The 22,192-nt window shown below is 42.8% G+C and overlaps 1 protein-coding gene across 4 annotated transcripts in view; it reads right to left on the minus strand.

Moving 5' to 3' along the window:
• The window catches only part of LOC110445208, a 106,093-nt gene that overhangs the window by 76,217 nt on the left and 7,684 nt on the right, over positions 1-22,192 (minus strand). For all 4 annotated transcript variants that reach the window (XM_021489705.1, XM_021489713.1, XM_021489710.1 and 1 more), the window contains exon 2: positions 11,244-11,360. In XM_021489705.1, coding sequence (XP_021345380.1) covers positions 11,244-11,360 — 117 coding nt within the window. The remainder of the gene's footprint in view (positions 1-11,243; positions 11,361-22,192) is intronic.

The raw sequence follows: 22,192 nt of genomic DNA on the forward strand, positions 1-22,192 counted from the left end.
CCCCCTGGGTCCACTGTCCCTATCTCGTCGTTGCAACGTTTCCAACATGCAAAATATCCCTACATCCCTACGATTTTTCTTTACATTTTTGTCTTCAGTTGTTACCTATTCTGAAACTGAACAGATTTTAACGGCACTTGTGGATTTAAAACAGACCAAGTATCTGCCCTCAGTAATGTAACATGTCCTATCATTTTGTGGTTCTTTTCGAACGTTGATATAAAATGTGCAACTTTTTGTTGATTATAACACATATTTGCACAAATACCACTCTCCACCCCTTCCCCCTTCCACCTCACCCCAACCAAATGATTATCGTACCAATATATTGTTGGTGGAAACACTAGCGTCAGTAATGTTCGTATTTCAAAAGTGTTAATTTTTTTTTCGTTACATGTTTATAATTCGGCAGATTATAACAATTCATCGGCGTAAGTGAAATATTTTTGACGGAAAGAAAATAAAGCGGAGTGGTTTGCTCATCTGGACCCCAACCACAGTCCATCCTTCACTAAATCCCTACACCAGTAAACCTGGTACTAAATTCCTACACCGGTATACATGGTAACGAACCGCTTGCGCTTCATTAACGAAACATGACAGAAGGCAAAAATAGCCGATAGTCATCATTAATTACCACAGCAAGCATTCCTCGAAGAGATGAGCTTTCTCGTTATTCAGCCTGAATTGGCGTAAAACGCGGGGCAATAGTACACGAGTCAGACAAAACAGACGATAAATGGGTTTATAGAGACAGATGTAGCAAACCTACCCATATATTCAGTTAATTTAACTTGTGTTATAGAACACCGCTACCGACTGTTACATAATAACTAATCGATCGTTACATGAACGTCGTGTTTGTCTCCCTTTGTGCACTTTTTCATCGTGAAGAGGTGTTGCGAATGCAGCAATATTATCAATATGTTACAGTGCTAATTAACACAAGAAAACGGATGTATATTACGAGGAGCGTCATTCCCCTGTGGCGTATTTCATGAGTAACCATCCCAGGGCCATGGATAGGCAACTTTATTAAAAATATACACAAGTATACATGATAATATGAAAGTATCGGAATGGTTCATTCCATTAATATATTTGCTAATCAATGTTATCTTCAAATATGCATCATTTATAATCCTAGCAATTCGGTTTTGTTTCTTTATTTGTTTGTGTTTTACGTCCTTTTAACAGCTATGGTCATTTAAAGACGTGCTAGATTTTAATAGTTGAGGGAAGCCGGAGTACATGGAGAAAAACCACCGACCTTCTGTTGTACCTGAGGACTGCCCCACGTAGGCCTCGATCCTGCGACCCGGTGGTTATGTTAATTAACGACACTAAAATTGGACAATAGTTCAATAATTCACGCGCTTTCATTTATCAGAAAGGAAACATAGTGTTATCTCTTATTGTTGATAGACGTTTTAAACTGTAAGAATATGATGGGAGTTTCCCTGCATGAGAATAGAAGTTTAACTAACTTTAAGGACTCTTAAAGCCCTGATCCCCATTGTCTCTGACCTATGACCTCAGAGACACTTATCTATGCCCCTTAGGAAAGTTTGTTATGATCCAATTGTCACTGATCCTGTCCGCCACAAACTTAGGCACAACTGACGCACTTCTAGGCTTTAAGGACACATTTCTTGTCCGCTACAATCTAAGGCTTCAAGGACAAACTTCTTGGCTTCAAGAACACTGATCGCAAGGCTTCAAGGACAAACTTCTTGGATTCAAGGACACTGATCATAAGGCTTCAATGACAAACTTCTTTGCTTTAAGGACACTGATCATGTCCGCTACAATATAAGGCTTCAATGACAAACTTCTTGGCTTCAAGGACACTGATCGCAAAGCATCAAGGACAAACTTCTTGGATTCAAGAACACTGATCATAAGCCTTCAATGACAAACTTCTTTGCTTCAAGGACACTGATCATAAGGCTTCAAGTACAAACTTCTTGGATTCAAGGACACTGATCATAAGGCTTCGAGGACAAGCTTAAAGGACACTGCAAGGACAAACTTCTTGGATTCAAGGACACTGATCATAAGGCTTCAAGGACAAATTTCTTTGCTTTTAGGACACTGATCATGTCCGCTTCCAACTCGGCCTTGCCTGCTATTGCTGCTGCACAAAACAACTTGTTATTCTAAATCCAACACTACTTTCATCAACAAAATAAAAACCTGTTGACGCAGGAGGAAGCATAAGGAGAGCATTAGAGTCAAGAACCAGTGGGAACCGTAATGTATACTACGTAATACCTATCAATCAGCGTCACTGTAATGATTTCATCAGGGCCGACTTGTTGTGTAACTAATGAAAGCAGGTGAGCGCCGCCTATACCCGATTTTGTTTGTAACTAATGGAGACAGGTGAGCGCTACCTATGTACACCCGACTTTCTATACTAGCAACGCCTGTTTTTTTGTGAATGCTGTACCGGATATTGCACTCAGCGCTAATTCGCGGCCTTAATGATGTAATAACTGGCACTTACATTTACATTAGTGTTTATACGATTATAATCACACACTTAAGTGAAAGTATGACAGAACAATCCGACCTCGATATCCTCAAAAACATCTTAGGCATAACTAACATCTGGGTCTTTTTTTAAAGTGATCTGGCTCAATGTTATTGGGCGAGAAATCTTACCGGAGGTGAGAAATCGTGGCGTAACAGACATTGAGATGTACATATATAAATAGAAACTTTATTTATTTTAAAACAATTACAAAACAATTTTTTATCAGCTCTAAAATTATAATCACTCTTGTTGGTCTCGATGATGGCTCGCAAGGTGCATACATGCGGAAGGAAACCGGAGTACCCAGAGAAAACCTGCGTTGTCGTGAAAGTGACCCCAACAAGTTTTAAATCCGATCCGGAATCGAAACTCGGCTGTTTGGTGAAAGGCGAGTACACTATCCACTACGCCAACAGAAAATCCCGTCACCACACGATAGTACAGTACATGTCAGTAAAGTTATCATAGTTGACAGATAAGATAAAACAAACACACTTCGAGATAAGAAATTCTAAACACATTACACTGCTATTTTGTATAATTTCCTGTCACTCAAAATAAGGACTCGAGAGGTTTAAAAAAATCAACACAGAAATAACCTCGGCATAAAAAGACAATACGACTAACATCCCTTGTTATTGGCAGGATTGATATAAACATGTATTGTATGATGACGTCAACAAGGTCAGTATTGCAGTGCAATACCAACAATGATGGGAATTTAAGTCTTTAGAAAATACTTTACACCAGAAATTGAACTTCTAGGGAGAGACCGCTTGTGTGTCCAACAAGGTCATCGAATATGACTTTGAAGTCATAGTCAGTTGTACTAGGCTCAATCAGTGTATTGTACCAGTGAACCGCTGGAACTAGGTTCGACTTCAACATGTTGGACTACGTGATAACGGGGTCTCTGTTACAAACGTATAGTTGGTCTGTAATGGTAGTCAGTGTATAGTACACGCACCGTACGTATACCGTAGACAACATACTAACAAGGTTGATGGTCGGTTGGCATCTCTCCCAGTATAGTTCTCGGGGGAGGAAGAGCTAATATCACTTAGAAGAATTCAGATTAAAAGAATAACTGCAGACATTTTATATGTCTGATTGCAGTGGCTCGTTCACGATTCTTCACGCCCCGCTTTATTGGTGTGTGTCTCGTCAAAAATAGCCCTTCCCAAGGTAAGTAACAGAACCAATCCTTAGACAAACATAGACTTTCCCAGGATCAGGAACAAAAACAATCTTTTCCAAATCCAAGTTTCGCAACGTAAGTGACAAACACTGGCATTCCCAATATCAGGGACAACCATACACCTCCGGATGTTCCAGAACAGAGCTCTAAAAGCTAGGGGAAAAGCATTAAGCTCCAAAGTACCAAAAACAAGCACAAAGCTCCCCATGCTAGGGACATGCACAAAGCTCTCCCGTGTCAGGGACAAGCAAAGATATGTCTCATGTCAGGGACAAGCACAAAGTCCACCAATATCAGGGACAAGCACGAATATCCCTCAGATCAGGGACAATACAAAAGCTCCCACATGTCAGGGACAAGCACAAAGCTCGCTCATGTCAGGGACAAGCACAAAGCTCGCCCATGTCAGGGATAAGCACAACACTCTCCCATGTCAGGGACGAGCACAAAACCCCGATGTCAGGAACAAGCACGAATCTCCCTCAGATCAGGGACAAGCACAAAGCTCCCTCAGATCAGGGACAAGCACAAAGTTCGCCCATATCAAGGACAAGTTCAAAGCTCCCCAATGTCAGGGACAAGCACAAAGCTCTCCCATGTCAAGGACAAGCTCAAAGCTCGCCCTTGTCAGGGACAAGCACAAAACTCGCCCATGTCAGGGACAAGCACAAAGCGCTCCCATGTCAAGGACAAGCTCAAAGCTCGCCCTTGTCAGGGACAAGCACAAATCTCGCTCAATGTCAGGGACATGAACAATGCTCGCCCAATGTCAGGGACATGAACAATGCTCGCCCAATGTCAGGGACAAGCACAAAGCTCTCCCATGTCAAGGACAAGCTCAAAGCTCGCCCTTGTCAGGGACAAGCACAAAACTCGCCCATGTCAGGGACAAGCACAAAGCCCCCCAATATCAGGGACAAGCACGAATATCCCTCAGATCAGGGACAATAAAAAAGCTCCCCCATGTCAGGGACAAGCGCAAAGCTCGCTCATGTCAGGGACAAGCACAAAGCTCGCCCATGTCAGGGACAAGCACAAAGCTCTCTCATGTCAAGGACAAGCTCAAAGCTCGCCCTTGTCAGGGACAAGCACAAATCTCGCTCAATGTCAGGGACATGAACAATGCTACCCCAATGTCAGGGACAAGAACAATGCTCGCCCAATGTCAGGGACAAGAACATTGCTCGCCCATGTCAGGGCCAAGCACAAAGATCTTCCATGTCAGGGACAAGAACAATGCTACCCCAATGTCAGGAACAAGCACAAAGCTCGCCCAATGTCAGGAACAAGAACAATGCTCGCCAAATGTCAGGGACAAGAACAATGCTCGCCCAATGTCAGGGACAAGAACAATGCTCGCCCAATGTCAGGGACAAGAACAATGCTCGTCCAATGTCAGGGACAAGAACAATGCTCGCCCAATGTCAGGGACAAGAACAATGCTCGCCCAATGTCAGGGACAAGAACAATGCTCGCCCAATGTCAGGGACAAGAGCAATGCTACCCCCATGTCAGGGACAAGAACAATGCTCGCCCAATGTCAGGGACATGAACAATGCTCGCCCAATGTCAGGGACAAGAACAATGCTACCTCAATGTCAGGGACAAGCACAAAGCTCGCCCATGTCAGGGATAAGCACAACACTCTCCCATGTCAGGGACGAGCACAAAACCCCGATGTCAGGAACTAGCACGAATCTCGCCTATGTCAGGGACAAGAACAATGCTCGCCCAATGTCAGGGACAAGCACAAAGCTCGCCCAATGTCAGGGACAAGCTCAAAGCTCACCCACTGTCAGGGACAAGCACAATGTTTCCCAAGGTAAAGGAAAAGAGCAGAGGTCCTCCGAGTTTTTTGTTGCTCTGGAGTCTGATTGACTGAAATATTTTCTTCTCAATTCTTTCATGACTGTTAAGACAAAATATACAAATGTATGATCATTTCATGATTGAAGACAGCCACCTGTCATGTGAAGCGACATATTCAATTTCTCCTCTCTTTTCACCAGGCTAATGGTCCTATACAGGTGCTGTTATTTTCTAGTATTACTTTCAGCTGATTTAAAATCCGAAATGGCACCATGTAACCTGATAAGCAGAGCATTTATCGACAACTTATGGATTCAGGCAGATCATATTTAACCGAATATCAAAGAAAGCGGCCAGTCATTGTATTTGTCATTTGAAGTTAATCTGGCATGGTTACCAAGATCTAAAGTTAGCGGAAATGGCATTGTTTAGTTCAAATAACAAAAGAATGGGCGAGAAATACAGACCCGATAGGCCTCTTGTCTAAGTATATTGTTTACGCGTTATGATACATATTCCGCGTGTTTACGTGGGAGGCTAGTAACACGATTAAAAAAGCCGATTCACAAACAGACAAATATGTCCCTCCGACATTCCACGTTCTGACAGAAACATGTGTACCCATTACGGTCCTCATGTATTTTGAAAAACGGAAAAACCGAGAAAGCTTTCTGCGTCGTTTACAAGTCGTTTCCATCTATAAAACAGGTATGCACATTAGCACACCGACACGCGCAGCTGGATGAACCATGATAAAAAGTCGGTTTACGCCGCCATTCTAGAATAATTGAAAGATGTAGTTAGAAAATGAAGCTATAAAACATAATATCCATTAAAACAAATGAACAGGGATATGTTATAGATTGTTTTGTCGGTCGAGCCCCGCGCTGATTGGCAGACGAGGCCATAAAGTCCAATAGAATCTGCCACTAGCCATAACGCGAAGCTATATAACCCCAAGCTGGCTGAGCTACCAACACTTGTCTTGCCAATACCTAGCCATGTTTGAGAAATGCAGAATATGTTTTAAGTGAGTTATCAATTTTCTTTTATCCTACCTTTATATTTAGCTATATGTTCAGTAAATCTTTCCTCGGCCCATTTAGACCAATTAGATCAACGATGTGCTTCCTGTCATTGTATGGTAATAAGACGAAATAAAAAAAATGGCATTCTCAGACAGGACAGGTACGATTGTCTCAAAATTGAACACGTGATCTTTCTAAATTTAATCTGACGAGAAAAACGTTCTGTTAGTTGTTCAAAACCTATATTTTTCAAGGATTTTGATAAATATGCATAAACAAAAATACACCACTCTCAACTGAGTCATCGTCATCGTCGTCATCGGCATCATCATCATCATCATCAACATCAACATCATCATCATCATCATCATCATCATCATCATCATCACCATCATCATCAAACTAAACAGTTAAGATATATAAAGGTATATAAAGATATGTAAGGCATTTTGGGTTGTGTTACTGTTTCATAGTGACTGTTTATGTTTCTGTCTTGACAAAGGTGCGGATCGCCCTAAAAAATCTTTGTCTGCACTGTCGTTATTCTTCTTTGCTTAATCGTTATTAACTGACCTTTGACCTGTTTCTATGACTTTAGATCACAACATACTGTCAAGCCTTGACACATGTATATTACCAAAATATTCAGTCGCCATGAAGTGAATGTAATGGCAAGCAACATCGTGAGACTTGACCTTGACACCTTGCAGTGACCCTGAACCCGGAACCCGGAAATACAGACTTCAACATTTAACGAGACAGTCTCAGCAAAAGGTGTTTAATAATAGTTCGAGGTTCTTATATACCGTGCACTATCGATATTTGGATGCAATAGTCATCGTTACATACATACCATTGCTCAGATTTACAGGCCTCAAATCACAATTAATACTTCCGGTTCGTTGTTCACGAATGTAGTGTTTTTCTCAATTTTAGGCTCGTTTTCGTTTCTTTCAAGTGAATAAAATGGAACTTTGTGTAATATCAGACCAAGGTATGATCTTTCCCCCTTTAATTAACGTGGTTGATTAATTTTTGTGAAATTTATTTTTGGCGGAGGGATAGGGTATGTTGGCGTGCCCATAAGCATGAATTTCAGGGTCATATTATAGTACAACAGAGTTATGCTGACATGATTAGAATTATATTTAAAAAATTCCAGTCATGAATACTTTTCCAGCTCACTACAAATGTGTCTTGGATTAGTGAACAAAAGTTATAATGATTAGGTTTCGAGCAGAATCATATAACATTTTTTAAATGATTTTTCTTTGGTAAGAACATATAGGGAAATTGATTGTGGTCTGAGACCATTAGGTTATTGTTGTCGACTCGACGGACACCTTGTACTGACAATTACGTTATTGTTAGGACTCACGGACCTCGATCAGCAAGTGTCTCATACGATTGTAATCCCCGCCTTGTGTATTTCCCGGTTACACAAAATGCATCTTAACAATATATAATTGTTGATTATTTGTATTTATATACCGCTTTATCACAACCTAGTTCGAAGGTCGTCTCAAAGCGGTTCACCAATTGTTATCCGTGGTTATAGGGCCTTTACAACCAGCCAATATCTTTCTCAACTCCCCGGGGAGCATACAGCCGGTTCTGCCATTTCGGCGCTCACAACTAGCATTCAACAATTCCCAACACTGCCCAACCACGTACTCGTTTACAGCTGAGTAGACTGGAACAAGCGGATTAAAGTATCTTGCTCAAGGATACACCGCATTAAAATATTCTTGATAAGTAAAAAAAGGGCATGGTGATCATACTGGTCATGATAAATGCTGGCAGTACTTATTTCAGAACCTGTTGTATATCTATCATCAGTATGTACACTGAAGGCAGACTTGTCAAGTATCTCGCCGCGGCCTGATAGAACACCGAAAACAGTGTTTCCTTAATCAAGCTATTTATGAAAAGTAGAAATGAATCAATGTGCATTAAGTTAGCTTTGAACCCCTCCTTGGCATACTTGAGATAAAATGTGTTGTGTCTTTTGAAGCGGATGGACATTTGCCAACAGTAGTCCCTATGAGCACTCACTTCCTGTTGTGGGTTGTGAGGAGACCCGATGTTTAGCCTGGCAGAGCTGTGGCGTAGGAATGTTATTATGCAAAGGTACATGGTTTTAATTGGCTGTGGGTGCCGTTTCCAGCCTCGGGAAGCAGGAAGGCCCAATGACTAAAAGGGGGCGAGGTTTATGTAGCGCGGAAACACGTAGAAAACAGTGTAATCTTCCGCTTAAGTTCAGTAAAATGTAAACAACAAGTGTATTGCCTACCGCTTTGATACGTTTCTAAACAGAAAGATCTCAATCTCACTGATAGACAGTTGTTCGGTGTTTTTTTGTTTTGTTTTTTTTTGAAGTATTTTTGGCAACCTTAATATCTAAAAGATCATTGAAAAGTTCGAGGAGAAGCTTAATAATGTGACCTTATAATTGTCCTACAACACAAAAATCGTTCAACAGCTGGTGCAGATCCTGTACATGCGTGCCCGTGCGATATGCGGAGATGTGTATCTAGAATTTCTATTTTCCAGAGATCTGGCAACGAGGAACAAAGTAATCATTTTCTCATTTCTCACATTCAACATAAATCCCCAGAAAGAAAATTGATTTTAAGATTGCTTTTCGATATAGAAAAACAATCTCATTTCTATAATTGTTTCTCAGTAATGGCTATCAGGCCGAGTTTTTGCGCTCCTGAGGACGACTTGTCACCTGGCTGTCGAGGACTCCAAAGTATATTGTAACATGTCAACACACCACAGATAATGACGTCGCTAGCCCTGGCATCGGCAAGCTGTGAATGAAGAACGGTAGTTGAACAAACCCTACCCCGACCGGAAACCTTCGGCACTTTCCGTATACGATTCTCGTTTACGGAAAGTGCCGACGGTTCCCGATTGTCCCTACCATCGATCTCAACCTCCGAATGAAACAACCAATTAGGGAAATCTGGAAACCATTATAGGACACAAAACTGTTAATCGTTGATTTTGACACCAGATACTATATATTTCATATATTCCTTTATACAGGCAGAGGGATTTTGCCAATTCAACGTTTCACAAAAAATAAAAAAAATAAAAATACCTCCATTAGCAAGGCACGCTTAGAGTCTGCATAGAAGAAGAACACATAAAGAACTGTTTTGTATATAAACGTTACATCGGAGAGGCTTCGACGATGATGACACGCTCTTCAACGTCAAAGTCATGTGACTAAAATGTCGGCGAGTGTTGACATAGTTGCGGTAGGCAAAATACAATATAAACATATATGAACATTTTACATTTTGCCCCTAGATATGAATTTATATCTTCTCCGGGGCGTACCAGTATCCATTTGTTTCTTGTTTTTGTTGTGTCGTGATAGCGCAGTAGGTTTGTAACACGTTCGGTGGTTAACCGAAAGGTTGGTGGTTCAAGCCTCTCAGGGGACGCATACTATTCTATCTCCAGGTTTAAACAAGATATCTTAATACATCTTCTTTATCTAAATAAATAACAAGTATCTGTCTGTCAAAATAATTTCATCTATTTATGTAGGCCGAGTTACTGCTAATTAAAAACTCGCTCCTAATGAAAAAATAACCTTATTCTAAAAATATCCTCGATTGTAAATAAAATGAAAAAACAAATCAAATTGATTTTAGAACGATTTTTTCATATATTAACATTTCTGTATAAAGGAATGTCAATTATCCCTGTGGATAGACATGTCCAGCCAATCATTTTTTTGACTAAGGGCTGCCCCGCAGTGAGACAAACAGTACTTAAAGAATTATTTCGAGACTAATTTATAAGTTTTGCAAAACTTGCACCCTCCCTGCTCCTCGGAGGCGGGGGTGAAACGCATTAAAAGGTAAGGAGGCCTCAACGCTGACTAGGAATGAGATTGGATACAGAATTTAGATGATGAAATTTTCGTAATCTGCATTGTAACAATGCTTTGATAATGTGAGCACGGTTGAGACTAAACAATGTCCCGTTTGCCACTCACCACGACGAGAGTTTACGAGACTTGTCACCGACTGCATGTAACCAATCATTCACAACACCAATTCTATCAGATAAAGTGCCACAACTACAAGAAATAAAACTCTCGCGAGACCACGACTAAATTGAATTTCTATTTAGCGCGGGTTTTAATACCAATCATCTGTTCGTGTCAAATTTTCCAGATAAAAATGTATAAGATCCATATGCACAGCAGCTTCGAACGAGCTTATCACCAGATACTGCAGTATAGAATACGTCAGATGGCACAGCTCCGGCTTCAGGATATATCGACATACAAATTGTAAATTTTATCTGTGAGACACCGTAATGATAAGTCGTTACTGACACGTGTTTCCCAAACAGGAAATGAAATAAACATCAGGACACAAAACACCGGAAACCAAAAACTGGACGACACACCGATAACAACCACAGTACAACCATTATCAAAGACATCTCCAAATACCAATACTGTGGGAGAACTTCCGCAGCAAACATCAGGGTCACAATTCATGTCTTATCTTTACATTCCCGGCAACTGTACTTTTTATGAATAAATATTCACCTCTACGTGTGTATTAACTGCATTAGAAGCATACATTGTACATTAACGTATACATGTAGTACATGGTGTTTATTAGGCAAAACATACCTGCACTCGCTACTCTTATTGACCAGGTTCCGGTAGATCTGTCCGTCCGTTTCCGGTTCTTGAAAGTCCTCGATAATCCACGTCTCCACCATGGACCCTTTACTACCAAAGGATACCCTGTAATACAAGGGAGATAATTACACAAAATTACATCCATCCCTATGTTCCTATAGTAACGTAACACAACCGAACAAATATGTAGGGGCGAGTGACTATATATGACCTATCCGAAGTTCACATCAGCGTTTTGCACGTATTTGATGAGTTACAAGAATATTCGCTTTAAACCAGTAGTTCTCGAGACTGAAGTCTGGAGAGCGGGAAACATTGGAGACAAACTTCAGTCAATCAATTTATATTGGTAAAATGGCGTTTGATGTCAGACGTAATAAACAGTGATTATGTTCGTCTATTGACTAGGGAATAATTTTACTGTATTGTATGACTTCGACAGAATCACGGCTACTATAGAACTCATGACACCAAAGCTTGTCTGTAGACAGTATATGACGGATTGTCTGGTACCGTAATGTAATACATGTGCCAATCAGTGCTGTATTAGGTAGCGCAGGGACCTGAAAATGCATTACAATTTAGCTACATATATGTTTAGACCTATAAACTGATGTGTTCTGTGTAATATTAGAGGTTTTAGAGGTTTAAATCAATTTTTGGTATTTCGGTAAAAATGCAAGCACAAATGATTGTATTTTACCGAAAGTTGATCTAATCCCTCAAAATTGTCAAGTATTACCCTCAATATATCAGTTTAGGTCCAAATACTTGTACAGCTAACTGTCCTTCTTGTTATAATGTTCGTCTCCGATATTTATACATTGCACTGCCCGTGTCCCGTCCCTTCATGTTTATTCCCCAAAGCCTAAAGACCTTTTTTTTTTTTTATAATAGACGTCTAATATAATTGCGTTTTCACTCACTCATTCTTCACTTTATTATAATGTAGCTAGGGATGTCACGCTTATAAAGAGTTCAAGCGCGAGGTCACGTGCGGTTGCTGTTCCGCAACGTAATCAAATCAGATTATTGACAAACGGTACAAATAGTATAAATAATACAGTGGTCTACTTATTAGCGCTGAGTGGGATCTACTTGAAGCTCGCCTAGTAACCCCTGTCTGAGATTGGTTGTGCTCATAAATAACACAAGTATGTTCGCGTTTTCAATTGGTCGTGTTTAATATCTTTGGTTATTTGGGGGGAAAAAATTTGATGTACATAATGTATAAGTATTTATCGCATACAGAGATTTTGTGAATATACCCTTATCAATGAAACGTGAAAACTGTGAATAATGCTAAAGTTCTCCAAAGACACTCGGAACAAAATGCGGTCGTTACTACAATGTACCGTCGGGCCGCCCTATAGCTGCATATACATTCAGTATCGGCGTTTATCAATGATCGCGTGAGAGTAGAACAAATTAATAATACTTAAAACAAATCACGGAAACGTTGATTAATATGGCTCCCTGTCAACTCCCTGCTAAGCCCACAGAGCCTCTGATTTATATAGCAATTACCAGTCTTGATTACGAAATGACGTGTATGGCGTTATCAAATCGGTTAAATACGTCATTCTTCTGTGAAATATTGCTAGGCGTGATAGATTGATATATCTTGCGAATTTAAGTGGACACTTCCAATACCGCACACAGCCACCGTGCACTGTCGATATNATATCTTGCGAATTTAAGTGGACACTTCCAATACCGCAGACAGCCACCGTGCACTGTCGATATTTGGATGCTATTGTCATCGTTACATACATACCGTTGCTACTATTTACAGGCCTCAAATCACAATTAATACTTCCGGTTCGTTGTTCACGAATGTAGTGTTTTTCGCAATTTTAGGCTCGTTTTCGTTTCTTTAAAGTGAATAAAATGAAACTATGTGTCATACCAAACTAAGGTATGATCTTTCCCCCTTTAATTAACGTGGTTGATTAATTTTTGTGAAATTTATTTTTGGCGGAAGGATAGGGTATGTTGGCGTGCTCATGAGCATGAATTTCAGGGTCATATTATAGTACAACAGAGTTATGCTGACATGATAATAAATTCCAGTCAATGGGACAATTAGGTTGTTGTCGACTCGACGAACACCTTGTACTGACAATAACGTTATTGTTAGGACTCACGGACCTCGATCAGCAAGTGTCTCATACGATTGTAATCCCCGCCTAGTGTATTTCCCGGTTACATAAAATGCCTCTTAACGAAAACAATATGTAATTGTTGAGTATTTGTATTTATATACCGCTTTATCACATCCTAGTTCGTAGGTCGTCTCAAAGTTATAGGGCCTTTGCAACCAGCCAATATCTTTCTCAACTCCCTGTTGAGCATACAGCCGGTGCTGCCATTTCGGCGCTCACAGCTGGCATTCAATAATTTTAGCACTGCCCAACAACGTACTCATTTACAGCTGAGTAGACTGGAACAAGCGGAGCAAAGTATCTTGCTCAGAGATACAACACAGTGCCGTGCCGTGACTCGAACCCGCAAGCCTTCGAGTCCTTAACCTCTATACAAGGTCAGGAAAAGGGAGACGAAAATAAACAAACACGAATTATGTTTCCACGAATATTAATAATTTTAACGTTAGCAATATATTTGTTAGTTTGTCCCTGTCGCGAATATGAAATCGCGAAAACAATTTTCGCAAAAAGAAAATAATGTCAAGTCTTCCGGCGAATAATTAGGCCTCGATAGAATGGATACTGATAACATTTATTCTAGATACATTGAGCACATGCCGTCAATTTGCTGATGTTTTGACGTCTTATGGCGTGGCGGGAATCCGCTGATAACGATACGTTCGACCTTCGGTTAATTATTTCTGATGCCCGTACGTCTAACCTTAGTAGAGTGCATACCTGGTGTGATTAATATAAACCCGGTACGTATACCTGTGTTGACTAACACTTCGATACATCCCACGCTAGTGGAGCCAGAAATTAGCATCATCTGTTATTCTTGAAAAAGATTAGTGCCATGTCTTTGACTACTTGAGCAACTAAAATTGGCATGATTAAACTGTGATTTTTTTCAGACTAGAATGAAGCTTTTCGCAGAATAATGTATTACAGATGTTATTTCAGTTACACGAACAAATCATGCCATAGACATTGTCCTTGTTTTAGGTGAAATCAGCCAATCAATTACCAAACAAAACTTTGGTTTGGTTTGGTTTGTTTGCGTTTTACGTCCTATTAACAGACATTCAAGTCATTGAAGGACGTCCCATGTTTTGATGGTGGAGGAAAGCCGGAGTACCCAGAGAAAAAAACACCGACCTGCTGCCGTTACCTCACGATTGCCCCACGTAGGTCTCGAACCCGCGACCCGTCGGTGAAGGGCTAGTGATCGAAGACCGTCAGACGCCTTACCAACTCAGCCATCTCTCTTTCATACATATACCCCATCTTCGTCCTTCATGCAGATTTAGCAAGTGCTTCGTTTTCGTTTCAAACCGGTAACGATTTTAGTCCTGCCACACTTTCTCACTGTTTGATATTTGACTCGTGGTCTGTCTGGCCATACGCCTATATTAGCCACGGGTGACAGTGATATCCTGGGGGTGACCCTAGACACTGTCACACTCTTATTAATGTAGTATTTATTTCATTATACCGAAAGACAACATGGCGGCTGAAACGAACCGTACGCGCATCTTCTTTGCGAAATCACTATTTTGCACTGTCACACACACTGCCACTCGTTGCTAGGGTGTCGGAAAATACCCTTCCATCGACTCAATGTTAAAGCAACCGTGACAATGTTGAATGAACAATTTGTCTCGACCAATCAGATAACAGGATTTTCATAAGAGGTTTTATAATACATACTGACTTCTAGGATTGTTGGGAAGCGGTACCAAATTTTCTGTAGTTTTATTCGGATAAAATAACCTAATATTTTAACCTTAGAATATCTATACCTACAGAAGGCAGTAGGAGTTTACTGCCGTTTAATGGGAGAAAAGTTAATGCATTATTGCTGAATTTAAATCAAATTTTCTTTTCTTCGATCTAGGAATAACAATTATCTCAAAGATACCCAAAATGCCGCATGCGAGGTATTTTCCGCTTACTTTTGTAAATGACGTGTTTAATGTCGAAATCTGATAAGTAGATTTTGATTTTATTCATCTTACCAAAAAAGTCCGAATCTTAATCTTAATTAAAATTAATGAAAATCGTGGCTACGTCATTACCTGCCATTCAGTTGAGACACGTGGAAGTTACTGTCACAATGGGCGATTAAATACTCGGACAGAAAATTCGGTTATTACCGAGACTAATTAATAATCATTTAGAGCTCATTGGTGCAAGATCTCGAGATATATCCCAAGGTTGTGTCTGTCAGCGCCGCCTACCATGGTTTCTCCTGGTAGGCAACACAAGGTGGTGTCCGTCAGCGCCACCTAACGTGGTTTCCTCTGGTAGGCAACACAAGGATGTGTCTGATAGCGCCCCCTTACGTGGTTTTCTCTGGTAGGATACAGAAGGAGTTGTCTGTCAGTGCCGCCTAACGTGGTTTCCTCTGGTAGGCAACACGAGGAGGTGTCTGTCAGTGCCGCCTTACGTGGTTTCCCCTGGTAGGAAACACAAGGAGGTGTCTGTCAGTGCCGCCTAACATGGTTTCCCCTGGTAGGAAACACAAGGAGGTGTCTGTCAGTGCCGCCTAACGTGGTTTCCTCTGGTAGGCAACACAAGGAGTTGTCTGTCAGCGCCGCATAACGTGGTTTCCTCTGGTAGGTAACACAAGGATGTGTCTGTCAGCGCCGCCTTACGTGGTTTCCTCTGGTAGGAAACACAACGAGGTGTCTGTTAACGCCGCCTAACGTGGTTTCCCCTGAAAGGGAACACGATGAAGTGTCTGTCAGCGCCGCCTAACGTGGTTTCCTCTGTTAGAATACACAAGGAGGTATCTGTCAGCGCCGCCTAACGTGGTTTCATCTGGTAGGATACACACTCAGTTGTCTGTCAGCGCCGCCTAACGCGGTTTCCTCTGGTAGGGAACACGCAGAGGTGTCTGTAAGCGCCGCCTAACGTGGTTTCCTCTGGTAGGAAACACAAGTTGGTGTCTGTCAGCGCCGCCTAACGTGGTTTCCTCTGGAAGGAAACACAAGGATGTGTCTGTCAGCGCCACCTAACGTAGTTTCCTCTGGTAAGCAACACAAGGAGGTGTCTGTCAGCGCCGCCTTACGTGGTTTCCTCTGGTAGGAAACACAACGAGGTGTCTGTTAACGCCGCCTAACGTGGTTTCCCCTGAAAGGGAACACGATGAAGTGTCTGTCAGCGCCGCCTAACGTGGTTTCCTCTGGTAGGAAACACAAGGTGGTGTCTGTAAGCGCCGCCTAATGGAGTTTTCTCTGGCAGGCAACACAAGAAGGTGAATGTCAGCGCCACCTAACGTGGTTTCCTCTGACAGGAAACACAAGATGTCTGTCAGCGCCGTCTAACATGCTTTCCTCTGATGGGTAACACAAGTAGGTGTCTGTCAGCGCCGCCTAACGCGGTTTCCTCTGGTAGGAAACACAAGGTGGTGTCTGTAAGCGCCACCTAATGGAGTTTCCTCTGGCAGGCAACACAAGGAGGTGAATGTCAGCGCCACCTAACGTGGTTTCCTCTGACAGGAAACACAAGATGTCTGTCAGCGCCGTCTAACATGCTTTCCTCTGATGGGTAACACAAGGAGTTGTCTGTCAGTGCCGCCTAACGTGGTTTCCCCTGGTAGGGAACACGAAGAGGTGTCTGTCAGTGCCGCCTAACGTGGTTACCTCTGGTAGGAAACACAAGTTGGTGTCTGTCAGTGCCGCCTAACGTGGTTTTCTCTGGTAAGAAACACAAGTAGGTGTCTGTCAGCGCCGCCTAACGCGGTTTCCTCTGGTAGAAAACACAAGAAGGTGTCTGTCAGTGCCGCCTAACGTGGTTTCCTCTGGTAGGAAAAACGAGGAGGTGTCTGTCAGTGCCGCCTAACGTGGGTTTCTCTGGTAAGAAACACAAGTAGGAATGTCAGCGCCACCTAACGTGGTTTCCTCTAGTAGGAAACACAAGGTGGTGTCTGTAAGCGTCGCCTAATGGGGTTTCCTCTGGCAGGCAACACAAGGAGGTGACTGTCAGCGCAACCTTACGTGGTTACCTCTGGTAGGAAACACGAGGAGGTGTCTGTCAGTGCCGCCTAACGTGGTTTCCTCTGGAAGGAAACACAAGAAGATCTCCGTCAGTGCCACCTAATGTGGTTTCCTCTGGTAGGAAACACAAGGAGGTGTCTGTCAGTGCCGCCTAACATGGTTTCCCCTGGTAGGAAACACAAGGAGGTGTCTGTCAGCGCCGCCTTACGTGGTTTCCTCTGGTAGGAAACACAAGTTGGTATCTGTCAGCGCCGCCTATAGTGGTTTCTTATGGTAGGAAAAACGAGGAGGCGTCTGTCAGTGCCGCCTAACGCGGTTTCCTCTGGTAGGAAACACAAGTTGGTGGCTGTCAGTGCCGCCTAACGTGGTTTTCTCTGGTGGGCAACACGAGGAGGTGTCTGTCAGTGCCACCAAACGCGGTTTCCTCTGGCAGGGAACACAAGGAGGTGAATGTCAGCGCCACCTAACGTGGTTTCCTCTAGTAGGAAACACAAGGTGGTGTCTGTAAGCGTCGCCTAATGGGGTTTCCTCTGGCAGGCAGCACAAGGAGGTGACTGTCAGCGCAACCTTACGTGGTTACCTCTGGTAGGAAACACGAGTAGGTGTCTGTCAGTGCCGCCTAACGTGGTTACCTCTGGTAGGAAACACGAGGAGGCGTCTGTCAGTGCCGCCTAACGTGGTTACCTCTGGTAGGAAACACAAGTTGGTGTCTGTCAGTGCCGCCTAACGGGGTTTTCTCTGGTAGGCAACACGAGGAGGTGTCTGTCAGCGCCCCCTAACGTGGTTACCTCTGGTAGGAAACACGAGGAGGTGTCTGTCAGTGCCGCCTAACGTGGTTGCCTCTGGTAGGAAACACAAGTTGGTGTCTGTCAGTGCCGCCTAACGTGGTTTTCTCTGGTAGGCAACACGAGGAGGGGTCTGTCAGTGCCACCAAACGCGGTTTCCTCTGGCAGGGAACACAAGGAGGTGAATGTCAGCGCCACCTAACGTGGTTTCCTCTAGTAGGAAACACAAGGTGGTGTCTGTAAGCGCCGCCTAATGGGGTTTCCTCTGGCAGGCAACACAAGGAGGTGACTGTCAGCGCAACCTTACGTGGTTACCTCTGTTAGGAAACACGAGGAGGTGTCTGTCAGTGCCGCCTAACGTGGTTTCCTCTGGTAGGAAACACAAGGAGGTGTCTATCAGTGCCGCCTAACGCGGTTTCCTCTGGTAGGAAACACAAGTTGGTGTCTGTCAGTGCCGCCTAACGTGGTTTTCTCTGGTAGGCAACACGAGGAGGTGTCTGTCAGTGCCACCAAACGCGGTTTCCTCTGGCAGGGAACACAAGGAGGTGAATGTCAGCGCCACCTAACGTGGTTTCCTCTAGTAGGAAACACAAGGTGGTGTCTGTAAGCGCCGCCTAATGGGGTTTCCTCTGGCAGGCAACACAAGGAGGTGACTGTCAGCGCCACCTAACGTGGTTACCTCTGGTAGGAAACACGAGGAGGTGTCTGTCAGTGCCACCTAACGTGGTTACCTCTGGTAGGAAACACGAGGGGGGGTCTGTCAGTGCCGCCTAACGTGTTTGCCTCTGGTAGGAAACACAAGGTTGTGTCTGTAAGCGCCGCCTAATGTGGTTTCCTCTGGCAGGCAACACAAGGAGGTGAATGTCAGCGCCACCTAACGTGGTTACCTCTGGTAGGATGCACAAACCGGTGTCTGTCAGCGCCGCCTTACATGGTTCCCTCTGGTATGAAACACAAGGATGTGTCTGTCAGCGCCACCTAACGTAGTTTCCTCTGGTAGGCAACACAAGGAGGTGTCTGTCAGCGCCGCCTAACATGGTTCCCTCTGGTAGGAAACACAAGGAGTTGTCTTTCAGTGGCGCCTAACATGGTTTCTTCTGGTAGGAAACACGAGTTGGTATCTGTCAGCGCCGCCTATAGTGGTTTCTTATGGTAGGAAAAACGAGGAGGTGTCTGTCAGTGCCGCCTAACGCGGTTTCCTCTGGTAGGAAACACAAGTTGGTGTCTATCAGTGCCGCCTAACGTGGTTTTCTCTGGTAGGCACGCCTAACGTGGTTTCCCCTGGTAGGGAACACGAAGAGGTGGCTGTCAGTGCCGCCTAACGTGGTTTTCTCTGGTAGGCACGCCTAACGTGGTTTCCCCTGGTAGAAAAAAACGAGGAGGTGTCTGTCAGTGCCACCTAACGTGGTTACCTCTGGCAGGAAACAGTGGTTACCTCTGGTAGGAAACACAAGGAGGTGTCTGTCAGTGGCGCCTAACATGGTTTCTTCTGGTAGGAAACACGAGGTGGTGTCTGTCAGCGCCCCCTAACGTGGTTACCTCTGGTAGGATACACAAACCGGTGTCTGTCAGCGCCGCCTAACATGGTTCCCTCTGGTAGGAAACACAAGGAGGTGTCTGTCAGTGCCGCCTAACGTGGTTTCCTCTGGTATGAAACACAAGTTGATGTCTGTCAGCGTCGCCTAACGTGGTTTCCTCTGGAAGGAAACACAAGAAGATGTCCGTCAGTGCCACCTAATGTGGTTTCCTCTGGTAGGAAACAGAAGGAGGTGTCTGTCAGTGGCGCCTAACATGGTTTCCTCCGGTAGGCAACACGAGGTGGTGTCTGTCAGCACCCCCTAACGTGGTTACCTCTTGTAGGATACACAAGGAGTTGTCTGTCAGCGCCGCCTATCACCTTTTAGGATTCTCTGATGGAAAGATAAGCCTACTTCAAAACTTTAATCAAATTCACTTTACAGAATTAAATCGTTTAGAGAGATGTAGAGATATATCGGATTGCGGACACCGATTGACTGCTTTGGCAATATTTTCACAAATCGCACCGAAAAGATAAAGCCTGCAACTTGAGAACGGTCTGATAGAAATTGACGTAACAAAATTGATGTAAATCGTTTCACTGAGCACGGCAATGTGTACGAAAGCCAAATACAATGTCTGCAAACGTATTGATTTAAAAAAACGTTTTATTCGTCCTTTATATTTCTGATGCGACCTAGTATAACATGACGTTTAAACCGACATTTTACTAGTTTCTCCTAAACCGTTGTAACGTCAACTGCATGTAGTTGATCCAGATCTTTAGTAGATAATAACATGAGAGAGGTTGTTATGCGGGATTTGGTTTATAAGATTAAGCGTATTAACAGCTAAGGTCATTTAAGGGCGTGTCGCTAAGTTTTTGTTTGTATGTTGGAGGCGGTAAATTGGGGTATTTGCTCTTTGCGAAAGCGCGGAATTCTGATGCCGACATTCGAGTGGTACCTGCACTTAAACACCATTCCGAAGGAACCCAGCACAGCATTCCACCCGGCTACATCATATTGAAAACGGAGTTACCAGTTGTTTCGATTACTCTAAAAGCTGAACGTTTAGCAGGGAAGAATAATCACTATTTTTCATGATCTTGGTATGTCCCGGTACTGGGATAAAAACCTGTTTACTGCCTTGCCCAACATACAACACTAAGGTAAGAGGTTGCAAAAGAGGGCCAGGAGGAAAAGAGTAGGTCGGATTGGGGGAAAGGAGAGGGGACACGGGGAGGGGGGAGGGGGCAAGACATCGCCTGACCTCCTTCTCGTCCACTATGGGTCCATCTTGATTTATAGGGTTATACAGTTGTGCCTGTACGTATCCCTCCCTTCAGTAATTATAGACTGCGCGCATGTATGTATATGCATCAAACACGTCTTCGCCATTGTTTCTTCAGCAAGCGGTCACGATAAATCACCAATGGGCTGATTGCGTTAATTAACTACGGCTTAGAAACGCTTTGTGTCTAAGCACCAATCAGATCCCATCGGGTTGGCTCTGTGAGCTAGAATCTCAAAGTGCTGAGCAAAGTAACTCAGAGAAGTAAACATCTAGATAAAGTCTATAGTGTCTGTAAGAATCACACATTAAGATCTCAACACCATAAGCAGGTATACGGAAATTCCATCATACGAGTTCGGGTTCTTATCAAAATTCCAAATTACAAGGTCGGAAGACTCTCGAGATCGTTTATAATCACTCCGTGTAATGTTTGTAATGTTGGCGGGCCGGCCAACTTCCAACAACGACTGCACGAGAAATGCATTGCTTTGAAAACAGTCATTGACTAACATTTTAAATACGAAAGCTAAATATTTACATGATACTTGTGTCTTAAGTGGAGGTTGGCGTTCGTGCTCAATTATAGAAAATTACATATGTGAAATTTCCCAAAGGACCTAAATGTACCATTAATACTTGTAATATAAATTAATTTGATTTAAAGAAGACACTCGATTCACTATAAGTTGTTATATGTACCGAATCAATCAAACATATTGACAATTACAAAGTACATCAAGGACAACAGTACAGTCTTAATGAAACTTCTTGATATCATAATTGTTATAAAAAAAAAGATTTCATTCGTACAACGTTTAATTTGCGGCTTCCAAATTGATCAATGTTATTTTGAATCAACGGATTTATAAACCTCATTTTGATCTACTAAAATTTAGACAGATTTACCTTACCTTATAATTAGTTTAGTTTACTTACTTTACTTTAGCCCGATTTACCTTACCTCAGTTTGGTTTATTTTACTTTAGCCCGATTTACCTTACCTCAGTTTGGTTTACTTTACTTTAGCCCGATTTACCTTACCTCAGTTTGATTCACTTTACTTTAGCCCGATTTACCTTACCTAGGTTTGGTTTTCTTTACTTTAGCCTGATTTACCTTACCTCAGTTTGGTTTACTTTACTTTAGCCTGATTTACCTTACCTCAGTTTGGTTTACTTTACTTTAGCCTG

The sequence above is a fragment of the Mizuhopecten yessoensis genome, unplaced genomic scaffold (assembly GCF_002113885.1).
Source record: "Mizuhopecten yessoensis strain PY_sf001 unplaced genomic scaffold, ASM211388v2 scaffold2111, whole genome shotgun sequence".
Classification (NCBI taxonomy): domain Eukaryota; kingdom Metazoa; phylum Mollusca; class Bivalvia; order Pectinida; family Pectinidae; genus Mizuhopecten; species Mizuhopecten yessoensis.